This window comes from Bubalus kerabau, chromosome 6 (assembly GCF_029407905.1).
Source record: "Bubalus kerabau isolate K-KA32 ecotype Philippines breed swamp buffalo chromosome 6, PCC_UOA_SB_1v2, whole genome shotgun sequence".
Classification (NCBI taxonomy): Eukaryota; Metazoa; Chordata; class Mammalia; order Artiodactyla; family Bovidae; genus Bubalus; species Bubalus kerabau.
In genome coordinates this window covers 116076354-116089689 of record NC_073629.1, presented here as the reverse complement: position 1 = coordinate 116089689, position 13336 = coordinate 116076354, and the positions used below count along the sequence as shown (strand labels likewise).

Sequence of the window (13336 nt, the reverse complement as noted above, 5' to 3'; positions counted from 1 at the left end):
CAGTCACGCTAACACTTGGCTAACACTTCTGGAGAAAATGACCTATAGAGAAAAATGATTAATCAAAAAAAAAAAAAAAAAAATCCCAGGCTTCCAACGAGATCCCAGAGACTCCTCAGCCAATAGTTGTTGCAGAGATAATTGTTCTGAATCTATCAATAAAGCCGAGCTGCCCCTTCATTGACTGTGAGCACCAATTTCTTTCACCCGGGATTATAAGTTGGTGTTCACGGGCTCACTCCTGCCATTACGGTGATAAACAGTTTAAACCACAACAGGGTCTGACATGTAGATCAATTCTGGGTCCATAAAGAATCTGCACAACAGGTTCTGGGACAGGAATTTACAGCCGCCACTTTTTATTCTCTCTTGCTGCAAAAATTACTTCTGTCAAACACTTAGGAGAGTGAGGAAAAATGTAAAAAAATTAATTTTTCATGTACTACCGGAGCAGCCTTTCTCAACGCCGAAGCTCAAGATGAATATGTTTCTGCATTTAAAAAATTACTCGGAGCTGCATGCGGCGCTGAGTGGGAGTGGGTCCCAACCCTCCACGCTGACTGCGAGCCGGGAGACAGCAATTTGAAAGCCTGAGCCAAGCTGTCTGCATTTCCTCTCGGGGCAGCTGCGGGTCTCACGTTAGCAACGCCAAATTATATTAGACATTTAATTTTAAACCTCAGGTACTTAAATGTGAAACCTTACCACAGTAAGTCACAAAGCAGTGGGGCATTCCAGCTCACAGAATGGATTCTTCTTCCTCCCGCGCCCCCCACCCCTCGCTTAATTTAACCAGGACCTCCTGTTTGTGGTTTTGCACACCACAACGTCATCTAGCTAATTAGCAGTTTGCTCACAGCTGTTTGAAAGGCAGAAGCCCCCAGGGTACCTGTGCATCCAGAGGGGAAGACTTGACAAAGTTCTCTGGAGCCAAAGTCTTAATTTAGAGTGGACGATGGGGTAGAGGAAAATGGAACCCCCACATTATGTATTATTATGTGCAATAAAAACGTGGGATAATAAGAAGGCATATTCACCAACACACGGGCACTCGGATTCAAAAGCTGCTGTCGGGACCTGCCCCCATTCCTGTGGCTCCTACTGGGTAAGCTTTTCTATGACTCTGACATCCAAACGAAAAAGCAAGAGAGTTCCAGAAAAACATCTATTTTCTGCTTTACTGACCACGCCAAAGCCTTTGACTGTGTGGATCACAATAAACTGTGGAAAATTCTGAAAGAGATGGGAATACCAGACCACCTGACCTGCCTCTTGAGAAACCTGTACGCAGGTCAGGAAGCAACAGTTAGAACTGGACATGGAACAACAGACTGGTTCCAAATAGGAAAAGGAGTACGTCAAGGCTGTATATTGTCACCCTGCTTATTTAACTTATACGCAGAGTACATCATGAGAAACACTGGGCTGGAAGAAGCACAAGCTGGAATCAAGATTGCCAGGAGAAATATCAATAACCTCAGATATGCAGATGACACCACCCTTATGGCAGAAAGTGAAGAAGAACTAAAAAGCCTCTTGATGAAAGTGAAAGTGGAGAGTGAAAAAGTTGGCTTAAAGCTCAACATTCAGAAAACTAAGATCATGGCATCTGGTCCCATCACTTCATGGGAAATAGATGGGGAAACAGTGGAAACAGTGGCTGACTTTATTTTTCTGGGCTCCAAAATCACTGCAGATGGTGACTGTAGCCATGAAATTAAAAGACGCTTACTCCTTGGAAGGAAAGTTATGACCAACCTAGATAGCATATTAAAAAGAAGAGACATTACTTTGCCAACAAAGGTCCGTCTAGTCAAGGTTATGCTTTTTCCAGTGGTCATGTATGGATGTGAGAGTTGGACTGTAAAGAAAGCTGAGCGCCGAAGAATTGATGCTTTTGAACTGTAGTGTTGGAGAAGACTCTTGAGAGTCCCTTGGACTGCAAGGAGATCCAACCAGTCCATTCTGAATGAGATCAGTCCTGGGTATTCATTGGAAGGACTGATGCTAAAGCTGAAACTCCAGTACTTTGGCCACCTGATGTGAAGAATTGACTCACTGGAAAAGACCCTGATGCTGGGAAAGACTGAAAGCGGGAGGAGAAGGGGATGACAGGGGATGAGATGGTTGGATGGCATCACTGACTCAATGGACATGACTACGAGCAAGCTCCGGGATTTGGTGATGAACAGGGAGGCCTGGCGTGCTGCGGTTCATAGGTTCGCAAAGAGTCGGACATGACTGAGTGACTGAACTGATCATTCATCTCTGCTCTTCCTGCCTGTCTTCATTTTGCAAACTGCATTCCAACTAACACCTGGTTCTTGAAACGATGCTCAAGTTTGCACTTCCGTGTGGCCCCTCAGCTGTTCCAAGCTCCCCTTTCCTCCTCTCCGAGTCTTGGTCCAAACAGCCTTCATGTTTAGAACCTCCTTCTGTGGTTTTGCACACACAAGGAATCCATCTGGCTCCTGAAACGCTGCTCAAGTTTGATTCTCTTTGGGAAGTTTTCTGTGATTAACTCTCTCATCCTTAAACCAACTGTGCAGTTTCAGCCCGGGCTTTCTCCACATACCCCACTGCAGGCTCACACTGCTTCTCACCTCCTGTGTCCAGGCTTCGTGCTCTGGGGCAGCAGGAGGCCTAGCTGGTGTTTCACAAACACGCTACATGAAAGAACAATGGGCACCCGGGTGTTAGTGTGTGAGAATCGCTTGGTACATTTCAGAACAGCATTCATCTGGGGGTGACCTCAGTTTACAGGTACTTTATAAAGATGCCTGTACAGACGACGAGATGGTTGGATGGCATCACCAACTCAATGGAGATGAGTTTGAGTAGACTCTGGGAGTTGGTGATGGACAGGGAGGCCTGGAGTGCTGTGGTCCATGGGTTCTCGAAGAGTCAAGACATGACTGAGCGACTGAACTGAACTGCACCGAACTGTACAGACCAAGGCAATCACCTTCCATGGGAAGAGGCTTCCACCCAAATCAAGTGTCTGGAAATCGGGGAGTCTCTGATGAGACAAAGTGTGGGGGTGCTTTGGCTCACACCCGTGACCAGAGGCAAAGAGCTACTGGGTAGAGGGCGAGTTAGCTAGTAAGGCGTTTTTTTGTTTTTGTTTTTTTTTTTGGGTGGGGGGGGGGCGGTGGGCTGCACTTTGCAGTATGTGGGATCTTAGTTCCCTGACCAGAGATTGAACCCGCGCCTCCTGCATTGGAAAGGCAGAGTCTTAAGCACTGGAGCTCCAGGGAAGCCCCCTAGCGAGTGTCTGTGCAAACGGAATATTTGTAAAGAATGGATTTTAGGTTCATATGCTGCTTCCAGTGCTTTTCCTGAAAAAATATTCTGAGCGTGTGGGAGGCCAACACTTGGGGTGAAACTTGTTCTTCTATATTATTACATAGTTATACTCCCCAAACATAACTCTTACGGCACATAAAGAACCAAGCCCAAAGGCTGCCCAAATCAGGCTGCGCTGGGGGCTCAAGAGTTCTCATCAGACGAGGACAGCTCTGGCTGGGGGCAGCTGCTGGGCAAGGCAGGGCCAGGGCGGCGTGTGCACCGGGCCGAGGAGGCCCAGGTCAGCTCCTCCTACCCTCAAATACGAGCGTGCCTTCTCAGAAAGAGGGCGACTGCACAAACCTGCTAGAACAAAGACTAATGCTAAAGGTCTGTCTAGTCAAGGCTATGGTTTTCCCAGTGGTCATGTATGGATGTGAGAGTTGGACTGTGAAGAAAGCTGACCGCTGAAGAATTGATGCTTTTGAACTGTGGTGTTGGAGAAGACTCTTGAGAGTCCCTTGGACTGCAAGGAGATTTGACCAGTCCATTCTAAAGGAGATCAGCCCTGGCTGTTCTTTGGAAGTACTGATGCTGAAGCTGAAACTCCAGTACTTTGGCCACCTCATGCGAAGAGCTGACTCATTGGAAAAGACTCTGATGCTGGGAGGGATTGGGGGCAGGAGGAGAAGGGGACGACAGAGGATGAGATGGCTGGATGGCATCACTGACTTGATGGACGTGAGTTTGAGTGAACTCCGGGAGTTGGTGATGGACAGGGAGGCCTGGCGTGCTACGATTCATGGGGGCGCAAAGAGTCGGATACGACTGATCGACTGAACTGAACTGAACTGAAAAATGTATACACTGCAGAGAACTGGCCAATGCAATTAAGTATGTGATGGAGAACGAAAGGGCAACCCACTCCAGCATTCTTGCCTACAACTTGGCGATTAAAACAACGGGTATGTGGACTACTTGCCCCTCCAAAAAAAAAAAGTGACCGTGGCAACAAGAGCACATACTCAGGGGCAGAAGCCACAGGCGGACGGTGCCCTGCACACCTAGGGACCATACAAGGGCGGGAAGAGCACACCCATTTGAAGATAAGAACACGGAGGTCACCTGCCAAGGCCTTCGGGTCGGCAGGGGGAGCGGGGAGGGGGTCTGCTTGAAACACAGCCCAGTCTGCTGAGACACCGAGCCTTCTGGGGCCCCGAAGACTGTGAACACACACGTGTCACACTACAAGGGAATAAACTGCAGGTGCCTAATGTATAACGACTTCAACCCCTGAATTTCTGGAGGTGCTATCATGATACCAGACAAGAGGTTAAACGCCCAGCCCCTGAAGAGGCTGGAGGCAGAGGTTTGCTCTCCATGGAAGCATCTCGTTTTGTCTGAGGAAGGAGGAGGGAGTGGGGTGCTGGGCTCCGGGTGAGGCCGCGTGTACACCCCAGGCCTGCGAGGCCTTAGCACCCTTTGGCGCTGCCTTCCCAGACCCTGCTTCTCCTCCTGGGCCTGGCAACACCTCTCCTTAAGGCCTCTGCTTGGCGGCCGCTTGGAGGAGCGTGGGGTGACTGGAGACAAGGATGCTGTTTACCCAAAGTACACGTCCTGCGGCAGCAGCTGCTGGGTCTACAGGGAAGACCTGATGCTGAATCTTTTAATTAGAACAAATTATGCTAAAATTACTCTAAAATCCTGTCTGATAGATGGCACAGTACAGTGGGAATTCCTTTAAATACCGGTGAACAGGCCATAGACAAAAATGCCACAGGCAAAGCATGTTGCGGTAAGCGGGGCCTTGATGCTGCATAATTCATGCGCTCACACATATGTCAAGATGGTTTCCCGGGAGCACATTTGTTTCCCAAGATGTCCACACTTGAAAAAAAAAAAAGCAAGAGGGAAGACTCTCCCAAACTTAAGAGGATATACTAGGAACCTGGGACAACAGATAAGGAGGAAGAATTATGTGGTTTGATTTGATGCCAAAAAAGTGAAGCCTAACCACCAACAGCGCACACTAATGATGGAACACGAAGGTCATGTTGTGGAGGGCCGTGTGAGCCGGGGCACAACCTCTCCCAAAGCCTCAGTTTCCCAATCTGTCAAGGGGGGCGAACCTCCGCCGCGTCCTTGCACCGGAGCGGGACACGAGGTGATGTGGGTGAGGTGGCCGATGGAGGACGCAACTGCTCCACAGGTGGACGGCGTGATGCCGTCGGCAGGGCGGCCGCGCTCCGAGCAGAGCGTCGCCTCCAGCCTCTGGTTTACAACCGAGGACCGCGGGGCGGCCCAGGTCCGCGGGGCCGTGCCTCTCTCTTACCACTGCTGATGGCTGAGTTTGCAATGACCGTAGCCTCGCTCCACTGGTCGGCACTGGAGACGGAGTAGGACCGCTGCTGCATGCCGTCCGCTCGGCTGTTGAAGGAGCCCAGGCTGACGCCGCTCGCCATCTGAGACCCAGGCGCACTAGTGACACTCCCTAGGAATAAACAAGTCAGGTGAACACCAGCGCGCACTGCACACCCGAAGCCGGCACGAGTTAGTCTGGGGGCTACGCGCCTGCGCACCGTGGCCCTGACGCCGCGCGCACCTGGCGTCCGGATTCACGAAAAGGAGAGGTAACACGTGAAACAACGTTCCAGAGGAAGACAGGGTGAAGCAAGCCTGGTGCTCAACAAAGGAACCCAAGGCTTCAGGTGGCTGCAACCCCCGCGAGCCAAGACAAGGACGCGCACCACCATCTCTAGACGCAGCAGCGGTGAAGACAGGAGACCCACTTCTAGGGGGAAAAAAACTACTCCCGGCGGGGCCTCTCTGGTGGCGCAAGGGTCAAGAATCAACCGGCCAACGAATGAGCCTCGGATCGATGCCTGGGTCGGGAAGATCCCCGGGGAAGGAACCCACTCCAGTATTCTTGCCTGGAGAATTCCACGGACAGACGAGCCTGGCGGGCTACAGTCCAAGGGGTCGCAAGGAGCTGGACACGGCTGAGCGACTAAACAACAACGATATTCCCAGCAGGCCAGCGAGACAAGGCGGGTCCTGGAGGAGTCCTGCTGCGTCAACGAATCGGTGCAAGCGAAACTATCGCCAATCGGATTGCACTGTTTGGTGCCAGAGAGCTATTCTCGTGGGCCAGCTATACTTTAGGATCAACGCAAATCAAAGTTCCTAGACGCGACACGGGTGGCAGAGTCAGGCTCTTAATCCAGATAAGTTTACTCTTCGCCTTCAAAAGAGACTACACAGAGGGAAAATAACCTTGGCAACTTCACAGCATGCAGTGCGGTGGAAAAACGGTTCCATTGTATACATAATGATTTGAATCAGTTGCTCAACATCAGAGTGAATTATTATCTGGTCACCAGGATTTCAAACTCAAAAATATAATTAAGCGCCTTTCTCTGAAGCTCAGCCAATCACACCTTGCTGCTAGCGAGTTCGTTGCATCTGTAAGGAGATCTTTGAAGGTATTAAACGGTTTCTTTTTATTTTTAAACATTCCTCCCATTTTTTTTTTTTAAGTTTAGAATCAGTTAAGTTCTAAATTGTTTTCATAGAAGGTTTTCATAGTGCAGGATTTTAAATACATAGAGCATACTAGTAGTTCCTAAATCTGGCCAATTACCAGAATTACCCATGGAGCTTTTTTTAAAATAGCAGCTGCAAAAAAAATTCAAATTTTGGTTCCAAAGGTCTGGAGGGTAGAGCTCGAGGGAACACACATTTTTCAGAAGGACTTTGGCAGTCCTGGTGGGCAGTGAAGAGGCGGAAACCAGGGCCCAGCCACAAACAAGGCCCTCACTGTCATCGCACGAAGCAGGAAGATCCTGCTCTTCAAAATACGTTTCTACCTTAAAAACAATGCCGACTATATGCCGCTGTGGAACCTGGGTGCATCTCGAACATCGCAAGAGAAATAAAAACTACAGTGGAAGCTCTTCAGCAGCAAGGAGACTGAGATCAGAGATGCTCCTGAGAAGTGCACCCGCCCTGGCTCCTCGGCTAGGTTTCGGGGATCTGCAGCCAGCCAGCTCCCTGTCTCCCTCCTGGCTCAGATGTTCTGATTCTAGGATTTGCTCGCGCCCCAGGAATGTGCAGTCTCACATCCTGAATGACAGCGTCAAAACCAGCGCTGGCACCCGTTCCAGCCCCGTCCTCAAGGCAGCCCCTCGGGGCAGCAGGGGGCCAGGTGTGCAGCATCTCACAAGGACCGGGGCGCGGAGGCTCAGCGAGGCACCGCGAAAGGCCACCGCACACGCTCCTCGGGGTCTTCTCCACCTGCCATCACTTAGGGAGCGGTTCTTGGGTGCACTCTGGCCAGATGCCTGCACAACAGGGCAGGGTTACAGCAGGACAAGCACAGCCTGGAGCTGAGCGGGTGCTCCCCTCGGGCAGCTCAGCAGGGTCTCCCCTGGGCTGACGCCTGCATCTCCCACCACCTTCTGTCCACACCTTCTGCCCTCTCGAGGATACCCACTGGGCGGCATCCATCAGATCAGGTACCTCTGGCTCCCTGTTTGGCTGGACCAGGTGGGAATACCGGAGCGTGAGGTGGGGTGCGCATGTCTGGGCTCCCTCCCTGAGCGGGCGCCCCGGGAGTCCCTGTGCTGGAGGCTCACTGGGGGTCACCTCTTTTCCCTTCGGGTCCGGGGTGGTCCTGGTGCTACTCTGCCAGCCCTGCCACCTGCACTACCTCCTGGCTTCCCTCCGCCCACACCTCTCTCCCTCTGTAAAGAAACCCTTCTGACCAGAAGGGTGTGGTCCTCAGCCTTTCCCTTCCCTGTGGGGACGCCAGTCCCACACACCCACCATTTAAGAGGGGGTCACATCCCCTCCTGAGGCGCTGAGGCCCTTCCTGCTTTCAACAGCAGAACTCAGAAAAACGCTAACATTTTTGGGACTTCCCTGGGGGTCCAGTGGTGAAGACTCCAAGCTTTCAATGACAGGGGGGTTGCAGGTTGGATTCTCTGGTTGGGGAATCAAGATTCCCACATGCTGGGTGTGTGGCCACGAAAAAAAATGCTAACATTTTTATGGTGGATGAAAGGAAAAGAAAGAGAACAGGAGGAAAAGCACAGTGATAATAAGATGCATGTGGGCTGCGACCCCAACTCTGAGCCAGGACCCCCTCAAGCCCATGCTACCCACAGGGCTGCCTGCTATTTGGTGAGAATGTTAAGGTGATTCCATCCTCCCTTCAGTGCCCATCTGTACCTCTGACAAGTCCTTATCAAGTGTGGGCACGTGTGCACTCAGTCGTGTCCAACTCTTTGTGTCCTCATAGCCCGCCAAGCTCCCGTGTCCATGGGATTCTCCAGGCAAGAATACTGGAGTGGGTTGCCATTTCCTTCTCCAGGGGATCTTCCTGACCCGGGGATGGAAAGCAGGTCTCCTGCATTGCAGGTGGATTCATTACCGTCTGAGACACCAGGGAAGCCCATCAAGTGTGGGATTCGTCCACAAAATCTCATTTCATACTACCTTTAGGCACACAACGCCAAAACACCTGAAAAGCCAAGAATAAGTTCACTGTCTATCCGTCTTTGGGCTGATAAATCGATTATCCTTTTCTTTGTTCATTCTGTCTGGGGTGTGGCCCCAAGGACAACCAGCCCCAAACCCTCCTGACACATTTGCTTCCATCAAAAGCTGGATGGGATGATCTAAGTGCATCTATCCCTGACTACTCGGTGCCAGACTCCAGGAATAAGTGTCCACACGCACTCAGACACGGAGGTCAACCTCAACTCCAGATCAGGGACACAGGAAACGCTGAAATGGAGACATCCAATAAAGAGCCAATCTTAGGATGATAAGCTCTTTATCTTAAGGTCAAACACCTACCATTGGAAAGCAAAGGGGTGGATTCATTACAAATGTACATGCTAATGAAAAGCTATGTGATGAACTGACTGTACACCTGGTTTTCCAACTTTCAGCTGCTTGTCGAATGAAATTTTTAGCACATTATGCTGCTGGTGGATCTGCTTTGGGGTTCAGCTCCTGAGGGAGCCCCCAAGGAACCAAACTGGGGTCTCTGGAGTGAAGAAACTCCCTTGAAGTCTGCGTGGTCCTGGTGGTCTTATTGCAGAATCCGTATGAGACCCAAAACAGCTGTGTGGAATCCTTAGGCAAGCCCACGCTGAGAGCCCATCAGCTGGCGAGGATCTCCTTACTCCTGCGTCCTCAGTCACGTCTGACGCTTTGTGACCCCATGGGTTGTAGTCTGCCAGGCTCCTCTGTCCATGGGATTCTCCAGGCAAGAATACTGGAGGGGGTTGCCATTCCCTTCTCCAGGGGATCTTCCTGAGCCGGGGATCTAACCTGCATCTCCTGCAAAGGAGGTGGGTTCTTTACCACTAGTGCCACCTGGGAGTTTCTTCACTCCAGAGACTCCAGTTTGGTTCCTTGGGGGCCCCCTCAGGAGCTGAACCCCAGTGCAAATCCTCCTGGGAGGTGCTAGTGGCAAAGAACCCGCCTGCCAAGGCAGGAGATGCAAGAGATGCAGGTTCGAATCCTGGGTTGGGAAGATCCTCTGGAGGAGGAAATGGCAACCAACTCCAGTATTCTTGCTTGGAAAATTCCATGGACAGAGGAGCCTGGCAGGCTACAGTCCACGGGGTCACAAAGAGTCAGACACGACTGAAGTGATAGGCATACGAAAGAATGAAATTCTGCTATTTGCAGCAACATGGCTGGACTTGGAGAGCATTAGGCTGAGTGAAATAAGCCAAACAGAGAAAGACAAATATGGTATGACATCATGCACACGTGGAACCTAAAAACCACAACAAAGTGAATATAACAAAGAAGCAGACACGCGGGCAACAAAGGAGCTGTTACCAGTGGGGAGAGGGAGGGGGACGGGCACAAACTCTTAGGTATAAAATAAGCTGGTACACCATGGGGATACAGCCACTATTTTATAACTCTAAATGGAGTATAAGCTTTAAAATTGTGACTCACTATACCTATAACTTCCATAATAATATTGTACTTCAATAAAAAATTTTAAACAAATTTAAGAGGACCAAAAAATCATACAGACACGCACCAACAACCCACCAGAACAACATGTATAAGAATGTACGTGGCCGAATTGTTCAGAATAGCTCCACACTAGAAATGGCGGAAACGTCCATCCACCTGCCATGGGCACCTCGGGGGAGATCCAGAGCAGTAAGATGGAGGGAATCTGATGTGGGCCGCCCCAGGACAGACATCAGACAGGGTGTGGACCCACAGAAGACAAAGCCCAGGGCACCACCAGTCCTGGTCCCACACAATGGGGCAACGGGGCAAACCCAACTGCGGAGCAGGAAAGGAGATGAGGCCCCCCCTGCGTGAGTACGGGGCGATGCAGGCGGTGGTGGGATGGGACGCAGGGGGCTGCCGGCCACCTGCTGCGACTTGACCTCCACGCTGGTCGCCCACGTTGTTGTCGTGTAGTCGCTCAGTCGTGTCCAACTCTTTGCGACCCCTGAGGACGGTAGTCCACCAGGCTCCTCTGTCCATCGGGTTTCCCGGGCAAGAATACTGGAATGCCTTTGCCATTTCCTTCTCCAGGGGATCTTCCCGACCCAGGGATGGAACCCACATCTCTGTGTCTCCTGCACTGCAGGTGGATTCTTTACTGCTGAGCCACAAGGGAAGCCCCATACACTTAGCTAGAACTTAGGATTTTGCGCTTTCTAAGTGTATATTCTGGAGAAGGAAATGGCAACCCACTCCAGTACTCTTGCCTGGAAAATTCCATGGATGGAGGGAGCCTGGTAGGCTACAGTCCATGGGGCTGCAAAGAGTCGGACACGACTGAGCAACTTCACTGTATATTAAATTAATATAATTTAGCACCCCACCCCCCAAAAAAAACTCCTAAAAAAAAAAAAGAAAGAAAAAACTCATTTGAATGGTTTGTGAATGCAGAGGTCAGATCAGGAGGCATGAGATAAAGTTATCCAGGAGCAAGGAGACAGTTTCACCAGCGTTAAGTCCCAAAGAGTGGTCCAGCCCTACGAAGTACGGGATGCTGGTGTCCAGAGGAAGCGAGGCACAGAAGGACTGCTTTGGTATCACCTCAGTATTTTCCCCCAGGGTCTGCATTATTACGACAGACATGATCGACTTCCTGGTCCATTCTGAACTCAGAAGCCTGTTCCCTCAAAGACCCCTGCTCTGGATCATCTGGTTGCTGGCCTTGATGGGCAGGGGCGGCTGCATTACGATGCTAATCCACGGAGCCTCACGCCAGCCCCTTGATATGGAGATGTGTGTGCCCACTGGGCCGGCTGATTAGTGCAAGCTTCCATGTGTCAAAAGCGCCAGATTCTTCCCCAAGAATAATTTTAGCTTTACTTACATCCCTAAAGTGTGAGAGTTGATTTGAAAAGGTACTTACCTCCACCATATGCTATTTTTCTTTAAACAATTTGCATTTCAAAGTGAATATGGCATTTATAGCTGAATGAATATCAGTATGTTGCCTGATCTCACACAAGCATGAAAAAGATGCTGGTTTTCTATTGAACAAGAATGTTTTCATTCGCCAAATGACATCAAAGACAGAATTCCTCTTTTAAGCTATAGGCTTATTACATTAAAATAGCCTGCCCTGATTTAAAAAAAAAAATACCCTGAAATAAGGCTTTTCATAGCATTCAAATAGAGATTAATCAACAATCTTTTTTCTTTAATACAGAATTCTGCTCACTGCATGTCCTGATTTTGGTTTATCTTCAATAAAGAGATTTGATCCTTCCTACCAATGCTTCAACTGGGAAAACAATACTTGAGATTTGACTTACTGGTGAATCAGCCTGGAAAAGGGCAGAAACTCTTGGTGATGGTGATAATGAAGTTTCATGCAGTCCGAGAGTGGAGGAGAAAAACCCAAAGAGGATTCTATGAGCGTGTGAGTATGAAACAGACCTTTATTTCCATTGTAGGACTTTGTAATTTTTTTTTAAAAATCATAATTACAGGAAAAAGATTGATAGGCTCTCACTCTTTCCCTCGGAGGTCTCACCCTTTGAAATACAGACTGCTCTTGGAGGCCTTTTTTTTCATTCCTGTGTGGCTTCAAATCTTATTAAAAAGACTCAAGAGTTCAATGTTACCATGCAAACCTACGGCTACGCCCCGGCCCGCTCCGAGCATGGGAGGGAAAACCAGGTTGGCTGGAATCAGGACCGGATGGTGGAGGCCTTCCTAACGGCTACATCACTTCAAACTAGGCCTTCGCCATCTGTTCCGTCCTCTAATTATAAACCCAAAAATAATATAATTCACAACACTACCATAAAAAGTGAGATACAAATGATTTAAGTGCCTGTGAGGAGGGCCCATTCGCCTCACTATTTGCATTGGAAATCTGCCCTCCTTTTGGCAACCAGGATTTCAGGCTAAGAGGATTTTTTTTTTCCCAAGGACACCTTCAGTAGCTTTTCTTAAAGATGCAGGCGTTCTGGACTCAGCACTACGTGACGCTTGTTTTGTAAAAGAGCACAATTCCACACATTTACCACTGAGACAGGAATCTTGTGTTTCTCAGAATGCTGTGCATTCTGTTTATTTTTGGGGTATATATTTTCTGCAGTATGCTGACTGGAGAAAAAAGAATGTAGAGTCCAGACTCAGGGGTAATGACAAATCTAATTACTACTAAATAAAACATTGTGGCCATGCCCAGAATTGAAAATCCTGGAATTAAGACAGTCCATGGTTATTTCCTAGAATGTGGAAACAGCTCATTTTATTCTGATTTCTCCCTGTTCTAAAGATGATGCCAAGGAGAAAACAAAAATGGGAGTACGCTTTGTTGTAGAAATTACTTAAACTTATTTTGCAAGGTTATACAGATACACAGATAATGTAAATTAGAAGTCTACCAAAATGCATCTAATAGATCAACTCGTTATTGGACATGCACATATTTTTCTTAGTTATGACCACAGAAAAGGTGTTATATTCTATTGCACTTCTTTAATATAACGTCCCACCCATATCTCCTTATTGTTCCAAAACCTTCATGATTTAG

The 13336-nt window shown here is 49.2% G+C and overlaps 1 protein-coding gene across 10 annotated transcripts in view; it reads right to left on the bottom strand.

The window, feature by feature from the left end:
* The window catches only part of AGAP1 (ArfGAP with GTPase domain, ankyrin repeat and PH domain 1), a 562171-nt gene that overhangs the window by 151673 nt on the left and 397162 nt on the right, over positions 1-13336 (bottom strand). For 8 of the 10 annotated variants that reach the window (XM_055586531.1, XM_055586526.1, XM_055586528.1 and 5 more), the window contains exon 12: positions 5618-5776. The exons of the other annotated variants lie outside the window; for them this stretch is intronic. In XM_055586531.1, the coding sequence (XP_055442506.1) occupies positions 5618-5776 (159 nt within the window). The remainder of the gene's footprint in view (positions 1-5617; positions 5777-13336) is intronic. 10 annotated transcript variants of the gene reach the window in all.